This window comes from Lampris incognitus, chromosome 1 (assembly GCF_029633865.1).
Source record: "Lampris incognitus isolate fLamInc1 chromosome 1, fLamInc1.hap2, whole genome shotgun sequence".
Classification (NCBI taxonomy): Eukaryota; Metazoa; Chordata; class Actinopteri; order Lampriformes; family Lampridae; genus Lampris; species Lampris incognitus.
In genome coordinates, this window is record NC_079211.1 from 141,775,780 (window position 1) to 141,794,019 (window position 18,240).

An 18,240-nucleotide genomic window follows, 5' to 3' on the forward strand; every position below is an offset into this window, starting at 1 on the left:
CCGCAGAGTTCACCAAAGCCACAGTTAAAATATATAATGCCACTTAATGAGTACATCCTTGGGGCTATAAATGTTTACACTGTTGTATGAAGTCCGTAACAAGCTCTACAAATCGGAACATGCCCCTGAACCTTGAAAGCCAAGCAAACTATTGCAGCTGGTTTTGATTTCCACCGATATGGAAACAAGGGGAGGCTACCGAGAGCGCAAACCATGCACCTTTAGGGATTGACCTGTGTAACTGCTGGTTATCCACTCAAGCACAGGGAGAATTTGAGCAATAATTCAGATATCGTCAGGGTTAAAGGGCTATCGGCAATCAAATCACAGTCAAGGAAATAAGCCATGAAACGGTGATGGCTCCGTACATAATGTGCTTTTTTGTCCGGCCGCTTAGCTTGAGAATTATGGGATTGTGTAAAGTTGCTGACTTTTCTGCAAACATGAGAACAGCCTGCACATATCGCCTAAGTGTATAATCGAATCAAGACCATCGATACAGGGAGTGTACAAATATCCCTCAGTGTGTGAGAACAATGGATCTTTGTTCCATACGAGGGCCTTCTGAAAGCTTATATACTGACCGAAGGTAGAGCGCCATCCTCCAGGGACCCTGGGAGCCCAGTTTGTGCTCAGCGTTAATTGGTTATGCTTTTATTGGATAATAAAGGCATTAGCAAGACCGATTTAAAATAATTGTAAAAAATTATTCTAAGTACATGTGCCTTGTCGTGGCAGCTATGGGAAACATTCCACAGAGGGGGCTATACTACAGCTGTAGTGTAACTGCTTCATTAACCGGAATTCCTTCTGCAATCGGACGTCAGTCCGTCTTTATTCATGTGCTCAAAAGGAGATCGCTGCTAGACTCTTCTTAGTTTGTAGTCTCATATTGCAGCGCTAAGATGGGGTTTTCTTTTCCCCCATGTGAGATATGTGAACTAAGCCACATCCCCCGCCCATGTCATCCCAATCCTGATGCATCTACACCTTGACTCATACATCATTTGGATCTTGGGGCACCGGTGCTGTAACTAAAAACTCAACCTCCGGGGTAAAGGTGGGGGTTTCCCTACACAGGCTAACGTGATCTTATCTATAAGAAAGAAGAAGAAAGAAAAAAAAAACAACTACATACTGGTTACCTTGAAGGTTAACTCCTCTACACACATTTTTCTGAATATCCCTGGTAGCAACTGATACACCCCGTGACTGAAGGGCCAAGCCTTGAGTCTGGGTCACAGATATAGAAACTACACAGTAGTTAGCAAAACAGTGCGCATTTGGATTACAGAGGGAAACTATGGTAGGATGACTGTGTGCTGAGGCTTCAAGCCAACAAAGTGTTGGCTTGACTGTGTCTGAAAATCTCATGCTGATAAATGGCCTCTCCAAGAAGACAAACTCAGAACACAAGGCCCCTGCTACCTCTGCTGCTGGCTGAATCTGATTACAGACAAGCCCTGAGGACAGTCAGGTCATTGAGAGCACAGAGATGAGCAAACAATAAGATATTATCTGAAGGAATCTCCAGCTTTCCTAAAGAAAATGGCCCCTCTCAGTGTCACATTGACTATAGGATCCTCAACCTGACATCGAATCAGCCATTTAAGAAGAATGAACACTGCAACCCATTCACTGATACTCACTACAATAATGAGAGCTTTTTTCACTCTTGTTTAAGACATATAAAGGGAAGTTCATGAGTCTTTGCGAGACATGGCTGTGCTGTGCAGAAATTGGAGTGTGCAGCTGACTCAGATGAATATGCGTTTACAATGATTGGGCATTGAATGAACAATTCTATAGTCTTTCTTCACCTCCTTATAATCCTACAAAAAGAGATATAGAATACGTGTCTGAACTCATTGTGCTTTCTTGAATCAGTGTGATGTGTATTTGTGCTTAACTCTGGATTTGTTTTACATTAAAGATGGCAAAAGGGGAAATTTACACAAAGCTGGGCTGTCCTGTGCTCTTTACCAATCATAATTTAGTTTTGATACACATTATTTTGTTGATGGATGTCAAGTATGTATGAAATTTTTGGCAATAGTTTTTTTTCTAAGTGCTCATTGCTAATCTAGGACCTTTCAAATAGTGACACCATGTGGACATATTTTGCCCGTGTTGAGAAACTGCTACATACTCATATGAAATTTCTACAGATGCCTATAAACCTTGGAGGCCCATATAATGTGTTGTGGCCAGGAACAATACATGTTTTTGCCTATTTGCTTTTTTAAAAAAATTATATTCAGCCATATTCCTACACCGAATGCCATTTTATGCAGAAAATAAAACTGAATCGTGGATGCTATTTGCTCCTAATGCTATACCTAGCTCCACCACTACTACAAGCAGAACTAGAAATAACAAAAAGTACATTCATAACATAATCATCATCATTAACAACAACAACAACAACAGTAATAATCTAGTTATTACTTTAAGGACTTTATTCCCTGGATTCTCTTTTTCCTTGGTTTCTTTTTGTGCCATTACTTTTGCACTTCATTATAAAAACGTCACTGAGCAACTAACTGTGTGCTAATCTGCCTTCTAGTATAATAAGCAAGCAAGTGTCTTGTTTGGACTTTAAAGGCTTTCATTGGAGAGAGGTCAAAGAAAGCTGAATCAGTTCATCTGGAGGCAACGTTTATTGAGAGATAAACGTTTCATCACTCATCTAAGTGACCTCTTCCGTCTCAACTGACTGCAGGTATCCCCACCCTTATAAACAATACGGTGGAATAATGACCAAAAACGATCGCTTTCATATGCAAATTGCCGTGAGCATTAACTAGATCAAAGAAAGTTAAATCAGTTCATCTGGACACAACGTTTATTGACAGATACGTTTCATCACTCATCTATGTGACCTCATCAGTCTCAGCTGGCTGCAGGTATAAACAATGCAGTGGGATAACAACCGAAACCAACGATCAGTCTGATATGCAAATATGGGTGTGCTACAGATACAATGGCCATGTGTACTAGTCACAGAGGATTTGGGAATATTTGCAATCACAGCATTGTAAAATGGTGATAGCTCTATGTACTCTTATCCCCCCCCCCCCCCACGGTTCAGGGATGGTCCGTTCCCCTCTTGACATAGATGGCCTCTCTGACACCCCCGCTGGAACCAGCGTTCCTCCCTATCAAGAATGTGCACATCCTCATCCTTGAAAGAATGGCCACTGACCTGTAGATGGGTGTAGGCCTCGGAGTCCTGGCCTGACGCGTTTGCTCCTCTGTGCTGTGCCATTGGAGAGAGGTCATTCTGTGTGTGGGGGGGGAAGATCTTCATGCTAACATTGAGCACAATATATCAAAATGTCACAGTGGTGCATTTAAAATGTGTAAATCAGGTCTTAAAAATTGCACTTCAGTGGTTAATATACATTATTGGGCCGGACTGAAACCTTATGGACATGCTGTTGTAAAAGTACTGAGTGTTGACTGGGGATGACCAAAAAAAAGTTAATAACATAGGGTCATCAAGTGATAGTATAATCCCGCAGCTCTCGATATCTTTGTAAATGAACACTGGCATGTCATCATATCAACTGTAGAGCCACGTATTATCAATAGAATAGCTCTCAAAGGTGATGTGTCATTTTTTCACTTTACTTTCTTTTCCTTTCTTTCACTTAAATGGCACTGACTGAAACATAGTAAATCACTTCTGCCCCCCCCCCCCCCCACACACACACACGTTTGCGTGCGTGTTTCTTTACGGCGAACAAAACGTTTAACTTTAGCAGTAAAATAGACACGTGTTCGGGTTTAGAACTACAGACGCCAACTCCGGGGACCGATACTCGCCCAGAGTCGAACTGTCTCGCGATATTACGCGGCCCGTGTGCCAGGCGGCGAGAAGAGTCGGGGTGAGCCTGGCGAGGGGGTGAAATATCTGGGCTACTGTAAAGCAAGCTCATGTGCAAGCAGGGACCACAGTAAACATTTCTAACGCGCAAGTTGATTTGGAAGCCAAGAACCCCCGAGCCAATTTCACGTTAAACGCGGGTTTGTTTATTTAAACGCAAGGTGTGATTTACAGCGCCAGAAATCTCAACTCAAATTGTATGTGTCAAGCGCTAACTGTTAGCTGCCAGGCTAGCAAGCATAGCCATTTAAGCAATGGCGCTGAAAAGAATTCAAAAGGTGAGTGTTCGTGTTATTTTGGGGGGGGGGGTGTTTTTTCCTTGTGGACGCTATAGATTTCAGCGAACGGATTACCGTTATATTGGGGCCCTCCGTTAAGACGGCAGGCTACAAATCAGTGTAGCTCGATTTAGGCTTTGTTGCTTCCACTCTGCGCCCCTAAAATTATTGATAGACAAAGACGAGCTAACGTCGGTGGCCTGTTTGCGCAGTGCTTGCTACCTTTGCAGTGTGGGGGGGGGGGGAGAAACTGCCGTCACCCTGGCACTTCGTATTACTTTTATGTTGCTCTTTTGACCCTCCCTTTATTTCAGGCTTCGCTGCACACTTGTAACTGCTCATCGATACTCGAGACTGAACGAACTGAACAAGCTAACCAGATAGCTCCGCGTTGCTAGCATTACATAGCAGCTTTGAATTCTAGGTCTTGGTTTTGATTCGCTGCATATCTAGATTTTTTCTTTCGTGAACCTTGAACTTTGCCACCTCTTGTTTATTGTCGAGGTTTTGCGACGAAGACTATAGCCGATTATGTAGCCAGTCGTTTTATGACAGCTGTTTGTAAGTTGCCAAAATTGAACCCCAATGTCAGTGTTTCCATATATGGGTTGGCAAGTGGGGCACTGGAGCAGGGCAGGGTGTGTATTTATATAACTGAATAGAAGGGCTTCATTTGAAGAGTTGTTGAATAACGGAGGGAATTTCAATTTAACCTGTCGTCGCTGTCACTACTGCGTATCTTGTTTGGTGCATAATATTTGCAGATACAAAGAGGAGCCCCATTTCCAACAGATATTCTAGTGATGGGGCTGTTTGATGTTCAGACTCTTTCTCCTTGTCCTGGTCATGCCAGCTGGGATATAGTTGTTTCTAATTACTGTAAATTGCGGCTTCCCGATTTGCACATGATGGATATAGATGTGTAATGGGCACCATCGTGTTGCCCTTTTTTAGAACTCCAATGTTTTGACTCAAAGTAGGCAACGTTGCCCTCCAACCGTCACTTCGATGGGATGAAATATCCTTTCGATGACCGGTTATGCAGCATGACGCCTGTTGGTGAGGTAACATGTTGTCATGGCAAATCTTCGTCAGTGATTTGAAATTATTACGAGGTCATGGGTGGCATCCGGTAAGCCTACTTAAAATTAGTCTAAAACGATACTATTATGAAAGCGGAATCTCATCAACGGGTTACGCTTCAAAGCGGAAATGAGGTGACATCCTTCGTTTGTATAACTTTTTTGTGAAGTGAGTGAATCAACCTAAATAACAAGGATATGGCCTGCTGGCAGCTGTCTGTGGTATAGATTGTCGGTATTGTTTGTAGGTTGACGACTCGTGGATGTGATCAAAGTTAATACTAGCGTAAGGAAATAACTCATTTGAAACGAATTGTTATATTTGCTTTAGAATACTATTAGTAATTGGATTAGAGTGAGATAGAGTTTTGTGGCAAGTTACCTAATATGTGCCTTATTGAGCCCTAGGCAATGTAAGCAGTGTAGAACAGCTGTCTTGGCAGGAGAACATTGATTTCTCTGTCAAAATGAATTGCACGGATGCGGTTAGAGTCGTACAAGACTACACAGAGCACCAGCTCTATCTAGTCCAGCACTTACTAGACATACAGATTTTTTTTTCTTTAAAGAGTACTGAAACAAATTGTTTAGGGTAGCAAAATAGTGCTTCTATAGGCTTCTTCAGGTTGAGCCCTTTGACAAAGTTGCACTGGCCACACTCCATTCTTCTCTCTCCCCCCCCCCCTCTTTTATTCTCCATTTGTACTTGGCCAATTACCCTATTTCCCAAGCCGTCCGGGTCGCTGCTCCATGCCTTCTGCCGATCCGGGGGGGGGTCCAGACTACCTCATGGCTCCTCCGAATCATATGGAGTCGCCAGCCGCCTCTTTTCACCTGTCATTGAGGAGTTTCGCCAGGGGAGGATCACGCTATTCCCCCCCAGTCCCCGCCCCCAAACAGGCGCCCCGACCAACCAGAGGAGGCGCTACGGCGACCAGGACACATACCCACATCCCACCCGTACGGGGATTCGACCCGGCGTTCCCCGTGTCGATACGGGATACACCGCAACGCTACCCGGACGCCCCCACACCCAGTCTTGATGTTATTTGTGCTATTGTTTCCACTGACACCTGTGGAAAATCCTATTATTTAAACGTAAACATGTCTTTTAGAAGATCTACATACCTACAATTTACACAATGAAAAAAAATAAAATAACGTCCTATACCGTAAAACTTAATGTGCCAGGTTACTAGGGGGTGGGATGGTAAGCTAACTGTTAGCATACTTAGGTTGCATATTATGACTTCATCCCGAAGTTCCACAATTTTTTGGATTGTTCGGAGTGAAAAGCACTCTTTGCGGCCGTGTTGGGTTGTGAGTCCTCTGCCATCTTTACCACACGGTTGTTGTAGAATTATTCAGCTTGACCTACATTTCCTTTTCAACCAATGAAAGTGACGTTGTGTGACTCCTTTCCATTATGTAGCGGCGGTATGTTGAATATTCAGTGACAGCCCTACAGCCCCTATGTGACTTAATCATTACTCTTTAAGACTATGCTCGAATAAACAGAAACGCTCAATACTAATTTACCGTATTTCCCGGACTATAAATTGCTGTTTATTTTTTTATTTTATTTTTTTTACTTGTCTGGCTGGTCCTGAGATTTTTGTCGGGACAAATGCTGCATTTCAACTACGGCCACTAGATGGCACTGTTTAACCTCGTGACTCGAATTGAAATCAACGGTTGAATCAGTTCATCTGGATACAACGTTTATTGACATACGTTCCATCACTCAACTAAGTGACATCTTAAGTGTAAACCATGGATGTACTACTATAATACATCCGTGGTCTAACCTGGCTGCGGGCATCCCCACTCCTTACAAACAACACTACAGTTGCCTAACGACCGAAACCATCGACCAGTTTCATATGCAAATATGGGTGTGACCAATAACTATCGTTTCGATGGCCATGTGTACTATTCAGAGGATTGGGAAATAAGTGCGTCACAGCATTGTAAAATGGCGACAGGTGTACTCTTAGGCCCCCCCCCCCCCCGAGTCAGGGATAGTCGTTCCCTCTTAACATCCGATGGCCTCTGACTCCCCGTTCAAACCATAGTTGCTCCCTATCAAGGATGTGCACATCCTCATCCTTGAAAGAGTGGCCACTGACCTGTAGGTGGCTGTAGACCGCGGAGTCCTGGCCTGACGTGTTAGCTCTCCTGTGTTGTGCCATTCTTTTGGCCAGCGTCCGTTTATATCTCACGGCAATCCTCCTGGCACTCAACAGCGTACACTATATTTATCTGTTTGTGCCGGGGGACCCAGTTTGGGGTGGACCAACTTCTGGCGCAGCGTGTTTTGGGGTTGTAAAGCAACTGAGACGCGGTGTTTGGGGAAAATAACGCGCCTGAGCTTTTCCGCCACTCCGCCACATACGGACTCGCTCGCCACTGGTTTCCGCTTAGGCAGCTGTTGCGCTTCGCCTCTCTTCGACGATGGAACGTGTCTGTCCGTAAACGTTGTATCCAGATGAACTGATTCAACCTTCTTCGATTTTCTTACCTGGATTATTGAGCATTGCATCAAGACGACTCAGTTGAAAATACTGCACCATCCATGGAGATTGAATGGAAGTAGAACAGACACCGAACTGTTTGTCCTGGTCATTTAAGTAGTCAAAAAGAAAATGGCGATTGTTAGTCGTTACGGCGCCAATACACGTCAGTGGAGCCGTAAATGTTCGTACTGCTCGTTACTGCAAAACCTCACTTCAGCGAAAACGAGACTTGGAAAAAAACAAGAGAGTCCGTAATTTGCGCAAGTCGGTTTATACGAAAGTTAGCCCGTTACAACAGCCAGCTCTTTGCAATGGCAGCAGTTCAAATAAAAATGGCCGCGGATAGCCGCGGCGCGGTTCAAATAAAATGGCCGCGGCTATGACGGTGGCGCGGTTCAAATAAAAATGGCCGCGGCTATGACCGTGGCGCGGTTCAAATAAAAATAGCCGCGGCTATGACCGTGGCGCGGTTCAAATAAAAATGGCCGCGGCCATAAAATTATGTTGATTTGAATTGGAATGTCCGTTCTACTCGTTCAATTTCTATGGAACCACCATATTAATTCAGCTTATATACCGAAGTGACTGGGGTTCTTTTTCCTTCACAACAACGCGTTTTTTTTTTTTCGTACAAATAAAAATTGTTAATTTTTTTTTAAAAAAACAACAAAAGTGATACCCAGCCATTTCAACCCCTCCTGAAGAACTATAAGCGTGTCCATTTTAGGAGGAAATTGTTACCTAAAAAAAATGCACATTTACACAGTACAGAATAAACTGCATCAATTATGGTGTTGGTATTGACAAAATTATTACATAACCATGTACAATTGTCACAGTCAGCCCGATTTTACTTGTGTTGCTATCCTTTAATACCATCGAATTGGTGCTACCACCTAATAGAGGAGAAATTTAGTTTTCCTTAATGTACATTATAAATCTTCCACTATCAAACTCCATAATGGCTGTCCAAGTGAAGAAAAGTATCCACTTGGGTTAGACTTAATAGACACAAGGTTACGGTGCAATTTGATTTAAGCAAGCAATATAAGTGGACATGACAGTTACACAAGTGAAAAATAAATGAATAATAGTTGAATTGATATTGGAATTTGAAAAATGCTACCATGAAAATGGCCCATCATGTAAGCTTGATGCCAAAACTTAAAAGAAAGTGATGTTGACTGACATGTAAGGCTAAGGGTTTTTTTTTTTTTAATTTATGTATGAATTGTGTTCCCTATAGGAGCTAACAGACCTGCAGAGGGACCCACCTGCACAATGTTCTGCTGGACCAGTTGGAGATGACTGTAAGTAGTTAAACTGATATTTTAGTCTAGGTTATACCTCACTGTATGTTTTCTGTTGCCAAGTGAATCTCTATAAAAAGATCATAGAACACTGTCAGCACTAAACGATTTCTTTTGATTAAAATGTGAAGACTAAGGTATTTTATATAATGTATATTATATAAAATATGGAAATGTGGGAGTGCTTTTATATAATGTATATTATATAAAATATAAGGTATATTATATAATGTAGTTTGAATAAACGGCATCAACAAAAGGCATTTCATCTTATATTGTCATATTTTCCACCCAGTGTTTCATTGGCAAGCTACAATAATGGGTCCAGTAAGTAATTTTTATATATGTATTACTCATAATAATAATTAATTAATACTTTGATAATAGCTTAATAATTAATACTTTGATAATAGTTTAATAATGAATGGTATTCTAGTCATAAAAATTGCTCTCTGATAAGTTAACATGTTCCTCCCCCCGTTTCAATAGCCTGATAGCCCTTATCAAGGTGGAGTGTTTTTTCTCACCATTCACTTCCCAACAGATTACCCCTTCAAACCACCAAAAGTAAGTTGGTCAGACTATGTTCCCACTTTTTTGTGCAACGACTATTGTAGTTTTACTAACTTGCCTTCATTCATTTATTTTAGTGAGTTAAAAGAGCCTTTTGGGCTTTCACTTGTAAAATACATTGTTTTCTTTCTATCATAGGTTGCTTTCACAACAAAAATCTACCATCCTAACATAAACAGCAATGGAAGCATTTGTTTGGATATATTAAGGTCACAGTGGTCACCTGCGCTCACGGTATCTAAAGGTAAGTAATCGTAGCAGATGTTTTTGCTGTTAAGATGGTGCATATTGATATTTAGGGTCCAAAACCCAGAAGGGTAGAACCTTAATTATTTTGTGCTGGTTTATTATTATTATTATTGTTTTTTGTTGTTGTTGTCTGGTGCAGTGGCTCAAATTGCCGTGAGCTGGAACAAGCTAGGGGCATGAACGAAATGGTGTGCAAATGCTTCACAAGAAACATGACTGCAATCAGCCAGATGGCGGCGCTATAATTCACATTCCAAAAAAACAAAGTTTTTTGAAAGGCTGGGACACCCACACAGTGAGCCCCGATTGACTTGAAATTCAACACACATATCCAGCTGAATGTGGTCAACAACAAAAAAATCAATTGGAGCCTAAAAGTTTAGCATACAGCTTTGCGGGACTGAGATGCGCAATTGTACTATGAATAAGCAAGATTGAGCCAAAAACATGGCCGCCATCGATCAAAAAACTTTGCAAAGGGCGGGGTTTAGTAGGAAATTGGCCATAACTCATTAATTTTTTATTAAATCAACATGAAACGTTACACATATGTTGAGGAGTGTTCATTGAACACATCTGGTGGGGGACCGCACAAATGCAAAAGGTTCATATCTTGTAATCGGTTGTATGGATTTGTATAATATTCGGTTTACATGATCTACGGTCATGACTCAGTCCATCCATAAAATTTAGTAATGGTTGTAGTGGGCGTGGCTCATTACAACAAATCTAACTTTCTAGACATTTCACACTCCAAACTTAAAAAAGAAAATATATTCATCCGTATGTTTTAGAGAGCAGTTTTGTTTTTGTTTTTCCAGCACGTCCACTGGTGTGTGACAGAAGTTTGCCTGACTGCAACCTATGGTCAATTCAGAAGTCTGTTACTATATTTTTCAAAATATGCAAAAGTAATTAATGTCTGATTCACAGACATGCAAAATTAATTAACATCTATATCTCCACAAGTCTTCATTCAAATGCTGCCAAAACTGACATAGGCGTTCTTTAGATACTACATACAACATGTTTGAAATGGTGTTCAGATGTGTCAAACGGTGAGTCTGCAGCCAGTGTCTTACATAATTTGTACTGTAAGTACACTTTCTATATCATCCAATTTTTTAACAAATTGCACCAAAATCTTTGACAATACACCCGAGAATAGCATGTTGATGTTTGTGTGTGTTTTTGTTTTGTTTTTTTGTCAGAATTTTATCCCCAACAGTTAAATTGTTGTTAATTTTTTAAGTTTAAACTGACAGAAGGGCAAACAGGAGGCTACAGTGACTCACTATAGCCTCTTGGGGTATGAAATGGTGTTACGAGACAGTATGGGCCGAGAGTAGAGTCCTACATAAAGAGCCTGTAAGCATTCTGGTGTTCTTAGACTAACACATAACTTTGATATAATTGCACACCTTGTTATAAATGCAAAATCACTACATAAGTTGCTAAATTTCTTATCAAGCACATCTTTAACCCAGCAGCTGGAAAGCTCAGTAGGTAAGAACATCGGCTCCCCCACTGGAGATCAGGGGTTCAAATCCCGGTTGGAATGAGTCTCCAATAAGAGTCCGTGACTTAGACTCTTAATGCTATACAAGCCATCTACTTCTCAAATGTAAGTCACTTTGGATAAAAGCGTCTGCTAAATGAAATTATAAAATTGTAAATGGGTGCAATGTAATATACAGTATAGCACATCTGGGCCAAACAGTAGCTTTGCATTCTATTGTATGCTCATTCTTCACTTGGTTGGCACGGGCTCATATTTCAGTCAGTACCTGTGTGTATTGAAAGTGCTACTCTGAAGATCATTCATTGAATCAATAATCAATCAGCTATAGTTTGAGTCTTCAAGCGCATAAACCACTTATTTATCTTAAGCATATAGCAACAAATCAGACATACCATGCAACAAGGATCATTTGTAGCTGAAACAGGGCAAAAAATAGCTTAGCATCACAATAGCACCCTCCTGTCATAAACTCCAGTCAGTGTTTACTTTTGCTAATTCTTTTTGCAGGAGAATATTAATTAACAGCACTGAATTAATTTTTTTTATTATCAATGAGCTCCCCAATGCATTTACTATATGGTAGACAAGATAAGATGTTATTTGTTATTTACTATATGGACATCTTTGTTGAATTTAGAATGTTTGTGATTGGTCTCGCTCCTTCTTTAAACAGAATAAGACTAGCTGAAGTGACTTTGCTCGGCTTTGTGAAGCCTAAAACCCACTCGTTGTCGCTCGTGGCTTTAATTTTGGCTGATTGAGCTGCTTCCTTCCATTGTGCGCGGAAAGGTTTGAACCCACAAATTGCCGCTTGCTGCTCTTAATTATTTGAAAAAACATTTGTCGTGATTATCTAAAATAAAAATTACGCTGTAGTAGTTCAAAAATAGTGTGTACATACACCTCTTTCATAAAATAGAGGATGGTCAAGATAATTTTCTCAGCAGTAATAATTGAATTTCTGAGTAATGCCTTTCCCTTTGAGGACACATAAGGAGATTTATGCATCCTAAAAGGCTTTGTTGTTTTTAAGATAAGACAGTCAGTAACAGAAGTGTTTCTACCTTCTTGCCTCATCTCATTGACTTAATTTGATTCATTCTTTTGTAGTTCTATTGTCTATTTGCTCTCTGCTTTGTGACCCAAACCCGGATGACCCACTAGTACCAGAGATCGCCCATACGTACAAAGCTGACAGGGAAAAGTGAGTGTTGAGCAAATGTGCTTTTACCACCATCATCTTATTCGTTCGTTAGATAAAATGCTTTGTTGTCTTTGACATGGCCAAAATCTTACTTTGCAAGGTGCCATAAGGTGGTCGAACCTGACCTTGATTTATTTATTTGTTTGTTTATTTATTTTCCAGGTACAACAGACTAGCAAGAGAATGGACACAGAAGTATGCAATGTGATAATTTCAGTGAGCTCAAAATGCAGAAAAGAAGTAAAGAAACATATTTGGTATTTAAGGGAAGGCAAATGGGCAAGAGAGGAAAAAAACATAACTTCATATCACACCACCGGCTGGAGAGAGAGACAACAAGGTACAGTGCCACCTGGCTTCCATGTGCTGAGCTGCTGCCATGTACTGTCCTTTGTGACCTGTATGGATCTGCTGAGCAGGACCTCATAGACTCCTGAAAGCACTCCCATATGGAATACTGGAACCTCCTCACAGTCAATACACCACACTCAGACATCTGTTACTTTTGCTATTATCAATTATTATTATGAATATTATTATTATTATGAATATTATTATTATCAGTGTTACTATTCATGCTGATCATTATCACTTCTTGATACAAGTCATACAGTTCCGTTAACCATTGGCAAACTGGTTGATTTCAGGAGCTCAAGTTCTCCCTCATTTCACAGGTACTGTGTGTGTCCCACTGGATGTCTTGTATTATTTGTATTTCTGTGTATTCAGTGGCCTTTCTGTATTGTTTTCAAACAATAGATGTGCAATTGAGGCATAATGTTCACTGTTCAGCACAAAATGGTGCATGACTGTTGCTGGTTATTACCAGCAGTCGTTTTGTTGCTCACAGTGGTTCCAGATTACTGGTCACCACATACTGTCTCAACCCCCCCCCCCCCCAAATGTGAAAGAAAAAGCATAAATTTGATAACGAATTTTATCCGGAAAAGCAACAGTATTCAAGCATTTTGAAAAGACCGGGAAACAAAGCTGCAAATGAGTCAGCTGCCCCTAGATTGGTGGTTATGGGGCTCTGTTTGCATAAGACAAGGGGGAATGTCTTGTACCATTTTTCTCAACCATGTTGTCCTTGTACTTGGTTCTCTCTCAACATCCACCTATGGGTGGCATCACACCACACTATATCCAGCTGTTGTATTACGTGTGAATTGCTGTTTAGCTAAGAGCATAGCTAATCTTTCATGTACAGTTCAGCTGTGTACCACATCCTCAATACAGCTGCTCAGGTATCTGGCCTAATCGTCAGCCTTTTCAGGGGCTGACCCATGACCCACATTATGGAAAACTCATGTAGTGACCCATGGTGAGAAAAATGACCAGGAAACATATCGTCAAACTTACAAGAATTATACTGATCTTGCATCTTTTGTCAGTTTACATGACAAAAAAACAGTATGAAAGACAAAATGATAGTCCTAGATCAGCACCCCTAAGATACTCGATGGATATATGTGCAGATGTGGTGTGTTGCACAATACTGTATGCTGTCCCACAAGTACTGTTATTTAACTTGGAGAGGGGGCTTTTTCAACCGTCCATCACCACAATACTTTGTTTTCTTGTTTCTGAACAATACTCAGATGTGAATGTGAATGCTTAAAAACAGCTAACAACTGTACTGTTGATAGGTTATACAGTACCTTTTTTTAAAAAGTGGTAGTAAGCCCTTGCTTACACCTCGGGTCATTTATTATCACGATGAGAACTCCAACAGACATTTTGCAGACCTTAGGAATCAGAAGTCATGCACACTTATTTACTAAAGGTTAGTATCTTAATATTTGTGGAATTTTGTCACAATAGGTCCTATACCATCAAAAAGACATGCATGTTAGGGTTAATACCCCTGTTTGTGCCCCTGAACAAGGCAATGGAAAGAAGAACTGGAGTTGGTCCCCAGGCGCTGTAGCTGCCCACTGCTCCTATACAATCAGATGGGTTAAATGCAGAGAACAGATTCGTTGTAACAATACTATTCTTAAGAATAAAAGGATAAAATAAAATGGCTTTAAAATACCTTTCACTGTAATAACTTAAAGCTGTTACAATATCATCTTTTGTGAATAGCAGTTAACATTGGTCCACCCATCCATCCGTTATCTTAACCACTTATCCTGCTCTCAGGGTCGCGGGGATGCTGGAGCCTATTCCAGCAGTCATTGGGCGGCAGGTGGGGAGACACCCTGGACATGCCGCCAGGCCATCACAGGGCCAACACACACACACACACAAACCTAGGGACAATTTTAGTATACTACCTAGGGACAATTTTAGTATGGCCAATTCACCTGATTTACATGTCTTTGGACTGTGGGAGGAAACCGGAGATCCCGGAGGAAATCCACGCAGACATTTTCTCCAAATATTTTTTTCTCAACGATATGATGTCATTCATTCTTGGGTCTGCAAAAGTTACACTATTTTTAGATTTATGGCCTACACTGACAGAACAACAGTTTGCCCAGATGGTAGATTTGTGATTTTTCATTTGTATTGGGAGTGTTTATTTTATTTCATTATTTTTTTGAAAGCTTTATTTGAAGACTAATTTTTGATGTCATCAGAATTTGAAAAAAAAAAGATTGTAACATGTCATTATGTAATATTAACTTCAAAATCACCATTTGCAGATGTTCGACTAGTTAGAATTTTCTGTGATATTTGAGTCAAAGTATCCGGTTACCTTTCGATGCTACCAGTGGAAAGGGAACTGATAGCCCTGTCAGAAAGAAGACAATAATGCTAGGTGTTAAACCGAATAGATAAATCCAGAAGGGTAAAACATAAAAGTGTAAAACATGTAGAGTCTATAAATAGTAGAAGTTAAGGCCATGGTTTTGGAGCCAAAAATATTTAATAGATGTTGAACTATTCAGAACTGGATGTCCCAAAATAAAGGGAATATTGAAAAGGCTTCTGCAGCAGTATCCTCTCTGAATGCAGTGAAAATCCTTATGCTGCTGCCCAACAATAGTAGAAAATATATGCGTGTAATACTACTAGTCCAGACTTTGCATTGTTTAATTGTTTTGTTTGCTTGTTTGGCTATTTATTTATTTATTTATTTGTTAGCTGTGTATCCTCAGATTGTACGACTGAATGCAGCGTCGTTACTTTTTTGACAGATAGCCTGGTGTGAGTGGTGCTAGCTAGATTTGAATGAATTTGTTCACTGTGTTTCAATAGAGTTCATGTAGGCAGCTTGGCTTTGCACTCTTATGAACCTTCTCACAGCCATTTGCCAGATATCAGGGATTTCGTTACAATTCATCTGCCTAACACCTCTGACTAAAATCTTAGCCTTAACCCTCATTTTGTATATACATATAGAGAACATGTCATGAAATGTAAATTTGCTATCAGGGCTGTTTCCCATAAAGGTTAATTTATTTCATCTGTAGACATGCAAATTGCTTATATGAATGACATAGTAGTTCTAATTTATGAAATATTCTTTCTCTGAAACGCAAGACCAGCCTTCAAACATTAATAATGCATCATACAATTTGGAATATACATAGTTGATCTGTCACCATAAACAAAATCCCCTTGCATACACAAAATATTGAAATTAACCATTGACTTTGTGAAGAAAAAAAATGAATAAAGCTCTCTTTCTTTTACAAACAGCTATAGTTATTTTTTTTGCTCTTGCCTCTTTTTTTCTTTTCTTTTTTTTACATGAGCATGTTTACACCAGAGAAGTGGTGCAATGGTAATATGAACTCCAATATGTCGACGAGCTGATGGGTGATATTTAAATACTATTAGAGGACAAAGTGGGCATGGTTTTATATATAACTTCGTTAAAAGAAACGCTCAGTGGTAGGAAAAGTGCTCAACAAATATGGGAGAAAAAATCCAATGATTCAAGTAAATTATGGAACAGTACAAGCCTGTTCCATGCCATAAGCACTTAAGCACGCATCAGCTGTCAAATGATTGACAGCTGATATGGCGAAATAGCTTATGGCATGAAACAGGCTTATACTGTCTCAAAGAATTTACTTGAATCACTGGGTTTTTTTTCCCCCTCATTTGTTGAGCACGTTTTCTATCGTTGGGTGTTTCTTTTAACAAAGTTATATAAACTTAGCACAAAAAGTAAGGAAATTTGTGTTTGGTAGATTATTTCTTTGTTGTAACAGTGCTTCTTGGCATTAAATCTTATATCGGGCACCTGATTGTCAGCACCTGGGGTACCAGAAGCTCAAAACAAGACTCAATAGCAACAGCAAAATAAGCTATTTGGCATTGGCAGAGAAGATTTGGCAAATTTTTCATGGGTGCAACCCACATACTCAGCTCTGCTGCTCATCCCACAAATGCGTTTTCCTTACAAATGTGGCACCATTTAAAGGGGAAGTAAACAGGCTTTCCAACGGTATAAGATTTATTGCCAAGAAGTGTTGTTACAACAAAGAAATAATCTACCAAACACACATTTCCTTACTTTTTCTGCTAAGTATATATATATACAGTGCATCCGGAAAGTATTCACACCCCTTCACTTTCCCCACATTTTGTTATGTTACAGCCTTATTCCAAAATGGATTAAATTCCTTTTTTTTCTCATCAATCTACACACAATACCCCATAATGACAAAGTGAAAAAGGTTTTGTAGAAATTTTTGCAAATTTGTTAAAATAAAAAACTGAAATATTGCATGTACATAAGAATTCACACCCTTTACTCAGTACTTGGTTGAAGCACCCTTGGCAGCGATTACAGCCTCAAGTCTTCTTGGGTATGAAGCTACAAGCTTGGCACACCTATATTTGGGGTATTTCTCCCATTCTTCTCTGCAGATCCTCTCGAGCTCTGTAAGGTTAGATGGGGAGCGTCGCTGCACAGCTATTTTCAGGTCTTTCCAGAGATGTTCAAGTCTGGGCTCTGGCTGGGCCACTCAAGGACAGTCACAGACTTGTCCCGAAGCCACTCCTTCATTGTCTTGGCTGTGTGCTTAGGGTCGTTGTCGTGTTGAAAGGTAAACCTTCACCCTAGTCTGAGGTCCTGAGTGCTCGGGAGCAGGTTTTCATCAAGGATCTCTCTGTACTTTGCTCCATCCATCTTTCCCTCGATCATGACTAGTCTCCCAGTTCCTGCCGCTGAAAAACATCCCCACAGCATGATGCTGCCACCGCCATGCTTTACTGTAGGGATGGTATTAGCAAGGTGATGAGAAGTGACTGGTTTCCTCCAGATGTGACGTTTGGCATTCAGGCCAAAGAGTTCAATCTTGGTTTCCTCAGACCAGAGAATATTGTTTCTCATGGTCTGAGAGTCCTTTAGGTGCTTTCTGGCAAACTCCAAGTGGGCTGTCATGTGCCTTTTACTGAGCAGAGGCTTCTGTCTGGCCACTCTACCATAAAAGCCTGATTGGTGGAATGCTGCAGAGATGGTTGTCCTTCTGGAATGTTCTCCCATCTCCACAGAGGAACGCTGGAGCTCTGTCAGAGTGACCATCGGGTTCTTGGTCACCTCCCTGACCAAGGCCCTTCTCCCCTGATTGCTCAGTTTGGCTGGGCGGCCAGCTCTAGGAAGAGTCCTGGTGGATCCAAACTTCTTCCATTTACGAATGATGGAGACCACTGT

General features: G+C 40.6%; 1 protein-coding gene across 1 annotated transcript; it reads left to right on the plus strand.

Moving 5' to 3' along the window:
- The first annotated feature begins 3,890 nt into the window (after positions 1 to 3,890).
- On the plus strand, positions 3,891 to 16,273 carry ube2d4 (ubiquitin-conjugating enzyme E2D 4 (putative)). Its single transcript, XM_056283920.1, has 7 exons — positions 3,891 to 4,167; positions 9,012 to 9,075; positions 9,371 to 9,402; positions 9,565 to 9,642; positions 9,787 to 9,892; positions 12,530 to 12,623; positions 12,786 to 16,273. Exons 1-7 carry the CDS (start codon positions 4,144 to 4,146, stop codon positions 12,829 to 12,831), a joined length of 444 nt encoding a protein of 147 aa, XP_056139895.1. The 5' UTR covers positions 3,891 to 4,143; the 3' UTR covers positions 12,832 to 16,273.
- Positions 16,274 to 18,240: the final 1,967 nt, after the last annotated feature.

What these genes read in the sequence shown, in the direction of transcription:
- ube2d4 (XM_056283920.1), top strand. Translation starts at nt 4,144, where the DNA reads ATGGCGCTGAAAAGAATTCAAAAG. An exon ending in TGGACCAGTTGGAGATGACT is followed by an intron (nt 9,076 to 9,370) that starts GTAAGTAGTTAA and finishes TTTTCCACCCAG; the next exon opens with TGTTTCATTGGCAAGCTACA. An exon ending in ACCCCTTCAAACCACCAAAA is followed by an intron (nt 9,643 to 9,786) that starts GTAAGTTGGTCA and finishes TTTCTATCATAG; the next exon opens with GTTGCTTTCACAACAAAAAT.